Source organism: Euprymna scolopes, chromosome 46 (assembly GCF_053919585.1).
Source record: "Euprymna scolopes isolate OS-2025 chromosome 46, ASM5391958v1, whole genome shotgun sequence".
Classification (NCBI taxonomy): Eukaryota; Metazoa; Mollusca; class Cephalopoda; order Sepiida; family Sepiolidae; genus Euprymna; species Euprymna scolopes.
The window spans coordinates 836,541-844,040 of NC_136527.1; the positions used below are offsets into that span (position 1 = coordinate 836,541).

Consider the following 7,500-nt stretch of genomic DNA (forward strand, 5'->3'; position numbering starts at 1 on the left):
ACCAGGAAGGACCATAGATCGGACATGTTGATTATAATGAAGCTGTATGTTTGGAGTGTTGACTCTAGTTTGTGATTCGTGTGAAAAACTGGATTTCAAAGGTTCTGAGTAGAACTAAGACGGGAGAGGGGGGGGGGACTAGATTTATCCTAGAAAATCCGTTCTGGCAAAAATTTACTTTCACCATAACAAATGTTTGTGCAACAATACTCCATGCGTGAGTGAATGGTGATACTTTCAATTGTGAGTAGGCTTCTAGCTAGATAGAGGGAACCCACCTTTTTTGCAGCAGCCTTCGCAATGTCTTCATATATTTGTGCTAATTTATATTGCCTGTGAATGTTAAGCCGAGTAGTTTGGAGGAAGAATTCTCAGGTAGGATAAGTTGAATTCTAAATAAAATTCGGTACTTGTGCAGTTTAATCAAGACAATAAAAAATGAAAACATCGAAAAAAAGGTTATATTGTACGCATCTGTTTCGGACTGAAGATCGAGAAAAAATTCACTTAATTTGATCGAGTAGTTTTTTTTTTGATTGAGATTGTCCGAACACGGTACCCCCGTAATAATAATAAAGGGTTGGGTTCGAGACTCCTAACAAACGGTTCCCCAGTTCGATACAAAACATCTGATGAAGGCCGGAGGGCAAAACGGCTGAAACGTTGTGACGTTAACAACCAAGATGAGGAAGTCAGTCCGACAATCTCAATCAATGAAAACACCTCATCTCAAAAATACAGACAATTACTCGTTTTTTTTTTGTTTTTTTTGTTTTGTTTTACAGCGGAAAAACATGATTTCTGACAGTGCGTTGAAGGAATACATCTTTGATTTTTTTTAACACGCCACGGGGAGATAACTCAGTTTAAAGCGCTGACACTCCCTCCCCATCTTTAATTCTAGTTAATTTCTTCCTAAAAATCAAACCTTTTGCTTGGTATCATAAATTGTTTTTTCGCTGTAGAAAAAAAAAAAAAAAAAAAACTTTTTGATGAAATTAAGTGAAATTTTTTTTTTTCCAGAGAACTTCATTCCATAATGGATACATACAATATAACCTATTTTTTAAAATATTTTCATTTTTTTTTTTGTCGTGATTAAACTGCACAAGTACCCAAACAAGATATAACAAAAAATGATTTAAGTTGTAAGATGGTATAACAAAAAAAAAAAAAAAAAGCACAAATGAGAGTGTACTCAAGGATACTAGAAAAAGGGAATCAGAAAGGAAAAGAATGCACAAACTCTCAACTCCAACGCCAAGCAGCCTGCTAGTTTGCTATAAAGTCCGAGCACAGAGAATTGTAACCATATCTAGGCTGGTGTACCAAAAGTAAACATGCAGACATTTTAGGTTATAGATGTTTGACAAAAAAAAAAAAAAAAAAAGTGTGCGGGGGGGGGGGGGGGGGGGGGCACACAGAAGTGCCACATATGGCCTGGTGCATCTACCACTAGTCTCTCCCTCTCTGATAGGGTCCAAAAGTGTTCAATCTAATCGGTCCCCACTTTGTCAACTAAGCTCCAACCTCTGTCCCATCACCGCAATGTTGCATCTCTGTGCCTGTTTTACAAATATTTTAATGGAATGTGCTCTGATGAACTTGTTGCACTAGTGCCCCACCCCTAGACGTACATATCCCAGACAAAACTGTTTAGCAATTAAACTACACCCCTTCACTGTTGAGGTTCGTAAATGCCAGAAAGCTTTCAACCCTAATAGTTTCTCCCCTGGAACAGCTAAACTTTGGAATTCCCTTCCTGCTACCGGCTTCCTTGGCTGTACTGATATCCAGAAGTTTAAATGTAATGTAAACCAACATCTTGTTAATCTTTTCTAGACATGGTCCCAAATAGTAGCCCCTTACGTCTAAGTGACAATATGCTTTGTTAGGGGTGAACGTGAAAGAAGAAAAACAAAAAAAGGGTCTGCAACTAAAGAGATACTCAAGAGATTTTTGGGTGGATGGGGTGGATATCAGACAATACATAACATAATAAAACGCACAGAGTGGAAACCTTGGTTGAAGTGAGTGTCCCTAATGATGGTGGCCTGAACAGAACTGAACGGGGGGGGGGACACAAACCAAATATCAATGTCTCATGTATGATATGAAAAGAAACTGGAATCTTAGGAAGATGTCAATCATACCAGTTATTATAGGTGCCACAGGGCTTATAAAGAAGAACCTGAAGTCCTACCTAACTAATATTCCTGGTGAACCAAGTGCAAAACAGATCCAGACAATTGCACTTAAGGAAACAATGAGGATACTAAAAAGAGCTCTCGGTTGGTTTCAATAAAAAAGCGGGGCAATGTTGGCAGCTGGTTTGGCTTCCTCATACCCAGCGTTATAATCTTCAAAGAAAAAGAAAGAAAGGAAAAAACAAAACAAAAAGAAAACTTACTTTGAGCCTCGTTTCTGGTTATTCCGATCTTCTTGCGAAAATCTCCGTGAAATGGTCTTCCCACGTGAACTGTTGAACTGTCCGCGACCGGATTGCTGGCCACCAGGGTTTCCCCCTGAGCGTCCACCATCACGTCGCATCCCTCCACGTCCATACATCTCTGGCCTGTTCTCTTGACCACCACGGACATTGATTGTTGGGGTAGTCGCCTCATCCTCATCTCCACACAAAGCAGAGAATCTAAAGAGTAACATATATATATATATATATATATAATACGTTAAAATTGAAAAAAAAAAAAAAAACACTCACACAGAATACAAACTGAAAAAGAATAGCGGGAACTGTGGAAATTCCATAGTGGACTCTTTCGTACGTATGATGTTGGAATTCTGTGGATGTTTAGTGTAAATGGAAACGCTAGGAAAACAAATGACTACGATTGAAACAATTTATGGCTGTAAAAAAGTACCAAAAATAGGCTCTGGATGATGGAGGATCCCCTAATGTGCAACCCTAAGAGCAAATGTCACACAGTCCACTGCACAATTCAGTTCATTACATTTCCAACGAGCCTTCATTTGTTAAATTCAATTCTGATCAATGGTCGCTGAGATTTGGAACTTATAAAATTGCCAAAAAAGTGGTATACATATATATATAGTAATTTATAAAATATATATGGCGATTAAGCTACACTGATTATTCTGCGTTTCACCCACTCTAGGACTCCTCAGGCTTATGCGCGAATTCTGTGGTTGTTTATCGTTTTTATATGCTCCTCTTCTATTGAGATTTTAGTTAGCCAATCAGCTTTCTAGTATCCACTGCGCCCTTCCTATCAGCCAATGGGCATGCATTTTATCGGACAAAGCATCTGTTTTAAAACTAGGTTAGTGGTTTTTTTTTTTTGTTAGTTTATATATAAATATATATGTATACATACATGTGTGATCGTTTATGTATACTCATGTTTATTTAATTTATTTATTTGTTTATTTTCTATTGCTTTTGTTAGTTTTAAAACTATTTTGTATCGCTATCCTATATTGAGCACTTTTGAAGTAAATACTTAAAATTTACGCATAAATCTATACTTTCGTATATTAATTTTTGAGTAAATTAAGTAGTTTATATTATTTTTTAGAGGGAATTAGAAGACAAAATATAACAGCATGCCAAAAAAAAAAAAAATGACTACGCTAACCTTTTGAGTACAGAAATAAGACTTACCGGTTTGCTGGAGCCGATGGCCTGTCAGTGTTTTGTTGAGGTTCACCACTCCTTGAGCCACGGCCGCCACCTCCCGTACTACCACGGGCCCAGGGGCTAAACTTGTTAGGACCAACACAGGGAGTTAGTTGCACATTATCGTCAATTTTACAAGGCTGTGAAACAAAGAAAAAAAATGAGGAATTTGATGAAGGTGGACATCCCGAAATATAGCATCACGGAGACACAACCTGACTGACGCAAGTAAGAAGGTTCTACATGTAAAATATTGTATAAATAAAAAAACATATATATATATACACATGTGTATGGTTATGAGAAAAATTTTAAAAATGAAAAGACAGTGCTGGGGGGGGGGGTATGTTTTATTTGGGGTTTTTTTTATAGGAAAATTTTTTTTGTTTTAGATTTTGCAGAACATGACTGAGTTTTGACAAACGGAAAGGAAGAAAAAAAATATTAATTTAAAAAAAAAAAAAAAATGAAAAAAAAAAAAATGACTAAATGTGCATTATCGTTAATTTTACGAGGCTGTGAAACGAAGGGAAAAACGAAATGAGAGGAATTTAAAAAATGAAAAACATTGTTTTTTTTTTATTTAGTTGGTTTTTTTTTAATTAATGCTGAATCCACTAATTTTCGAAAAGGTTTTTATGTTTCAAGTTCTTTAAATATTTCATGCCATTTTTGATTTTTGCAGAACATGATTGAGTTTAGGAAAGGGAAAAAATATATTAATATTAATTTAACAAAAAAAATAATAATCTTGAGTAAAAACACATGTCTGATATTGATAAATTATGCATCCGAAACAGATAAATTAATTTCCAATTTCTGCAAACCTGCTCAATCTATATATAAAAGCGAAAATGTATGTATGTTTGTATGTGTGTTTGCTTTTTCTGTATGTCAGCAAAAGGCTTTTTTCAGAGAAGCGGTCGTTCGCTTCACAACTTTTTATATCACATATAAATCGTAATATCTCACAGTTAACAACGAAGCTCGCCGGTCTATTTAATTTGCTCGATTTCGGGAACATAAATATTCAATATTTGTCGCTCGCCGCATGTGGGTTAGTCTTTTTCCTATAACATCTTGGGGGGGGGGGGCGTTCAGCAGTAAATGAATACTATCCCGCAGTCAAACTTGACCTCATTAACTCATTAAAACGAGCACCTGCCAAATCCAAGTTAATTAAATAAATTCAGACGTGTTTCTATTAGCATCTTGCGGTGGGGCAATGGTTAACGTCGCATGTTTTTTGTTTTTTTTCACACTTTAATTTACAACTTTGCCTCAAGGGTTCGGGTTTTTTTTTTTTTTTTTAACACAGTGATCACCACTTATCAAGGCCCGGAAGCCACTCAGGGATAAGGGTTATTGCAAGTACATTACCTTAGTGTGGAGATTTGATGAAGTGTTTACTTAAGGGGGTGGTTCATTAGGAATTTGTTAACTTTAGACTTGAACACATCCAAGTTGTAGTCCGGAGGGAAGCAGGCAGACGGAACAGAGTTCCACAGGCGTGCAGTTCTAAGAAAGAAGCTTTGTTCATGGAATCCGCGTTTTGATTTAGGCACAGATATAGAGTGGGGGAAATTTTTCACAGTGGATTCAGCTAGACGGGTGTTTTTCGTGAAAGATTGACGAGGGGGATCAGGGATTGGAGTTCAGACGAGCACCTGCCATGAAAATAACGATAAAACAAGGATAGGCTCGCAACGTCTCTTCTGATCCTCATACTTACTCTTTTTTTTAAACCCCCTACCCACCCACGGAGTTTCCACACACACACACACACAAACCGCCAATAACCCGGGCAACGCCGGGTAGCCCTTGCTAATCTATAATAAAACCTATACACCTTTTAAAGTTGAACACCTGCTTGACGAAGGGGGACATCCCGAAATATAGCATCACAGATACACAACCTGATGTCTGATGCAAGTATGAACATTGTACATGTAAAATATTGTTTTTATACACAAGACGTGGTTGCTAAACAATGTTCCTCATCACTAATCGCCCTCTTTGTTTTTTAATATAGATGGAATTCTCGACAAAAACCAAATTCCTTATGAAAGAATAATAAAATAAAGATGACCAAATAAGTAAATCATGAGTTATAACCTTACAAACCTGACGTGTTCATGAAAGTGAATAAACTGGATTCAGTGCATATGTTTTTTTATTTTTATTGATCCCCGATTTATCGAAGAGGGACCTACGTTTTCAGTGGCGTCTGTGTCCATCCGTTAGTTCGGACTATTACCAGAAAGTAGTCCATTAGTTTTTCCTGAAATTTTGCCACAAATTGTATTTCATTAAATAGATGTGTACAGTAAAAAAAATGTTTTTTGCGAAAATTCCCGTTGCGTCCCCAAGGGCTCAAAAGAAGTCAAACATGGTTCAAAATGACGTTTTGCCCCATAACTTTTGATCCCTCCATTAAGTTTTTTTTTAAACTTGGCCAAAATGTGGAGTCCATTGTTCTTAATACAACTCCAGTAGAAGTGACCCTGGCAAAATTCTGGTTCGCATCCCTGGGAATTTTTAATGCTAGAAAACGCCCCATTTTTTGGGCTCTTTTTTTTCATAATTCTCAACAAAAACTTGATATGTCTGACTATATAGTGGTTTTTCACGGTAGTCAACTCAAATATACATGGGTTAAGGCCTGAAACTGCACCGTTATCCATTTACTATCGGATTCAGTGTCTTCACGGGCTCAAAAGAGGTGTTGTGCGACCTAAGATTGCAATGAGTTTCTGTGAAGCACAGAATGGTACAGTGTTGCGAGTGAACGTCATTAGATAGGAAATGAGGTCTTGCCTTACCACCAACTCAACTTTGGTCATTAACACTTCTCACATTCCTCATTTCTTCACAATTTTTTGTAGCGTCATCTCACATCCAGTACCAGAGGGGGACCACACACACGTGGCTTGTTTTATTTTTTTTTTGAATGTGAAATTTATAATTGTGCATTTTTGTTTCAGTTGGATGTGTATCATCCTGCCATGTATCGTAATTACATGCGAAAAAATGATATGGATGAACCTCCACCACTGGAAGATGGCAGCAGTTATGGCCAGAAGGATCGCAATGACCAAGAAGATTCAGATAATCTAGAGGAGAAGTTCTACAGATATGGCGTGCGACCAGAGTGGTTGCAGGTCCATAGAGCAATCAACCACAAGTAAGCATTTTTTGTACCCTGACAAAGGAGAGATGTTCCTAGTAATTTACTCTTGGTTGCATTTTTTTTTCAATAACCACAACATGGATTTTTGGAAATTTTGCACAAACATTAGTCATCATGGAGGGGACCCTGCATGCTCGGCTTTTTTCTTCTCTGATTTAGTGCCTTTTTTCATTTTTTTTTTTTTTTATATACTTTTCATTTTTTTGGTTGAGGTGGCTTTGGTAAATCGCTATTGCTTCATAAAATTTGCCACCTGAATTACTTGAAACTTTAATTTAAAATAAACATTTCATAACTTTGTAAACAGAAAAATCTTTTATTCATATCTTTTTAATGTGACAGAAAAAAAATTAATATTTCACTTTAAAAACAGATTGCAACTTGTTGAAAAGTCAATGCTAAAGAAGCATTTAAAGACAGCAGGACTTTGGAATTTTCTTCCTGCTTCCCCAACTGTACTGACATGCAGAAGTTCAAGTGTAATGTGAACAGACATCTTGCTGCTAAACTCCCTATATACTACCCCTTGAACTTAGGTCCCTCATAGTAGCCCCTACATCAACGTAGCAATATGCCTTGTTTGGGGTGAAAATGTAATAAAAAACGAACAATATTAAGATATGGCGTGCGACCATGTATGGTTCTAATGAGA

The 7,500-nt window shown here is 36.9% G+C and overlaps 1 protein-coding gene across 1 annotated transcript in view; it reads right to left on the reverse strand.

Moving 5' to 3' along the window:
• Positions 1-7,500, reverse strand: part of LOC145270881 (eukaryotic translation initiation factor 4 gamma 1-like) — a gene marked incomplete in the record, with an annotated part of 44,238 nt that overhangs the window by 33,282 nt on the left and 3,456 nt on the right. Inside the window, 2 exon segments of the mRNA XM_080126435.1 lie at positions 2,411-2,650; positions 3,644-3,798. Coding sequence (XP_079982561.1) covers positions 2,411-2,650; positions 3,644-3,798 — 395 coding nt within the window.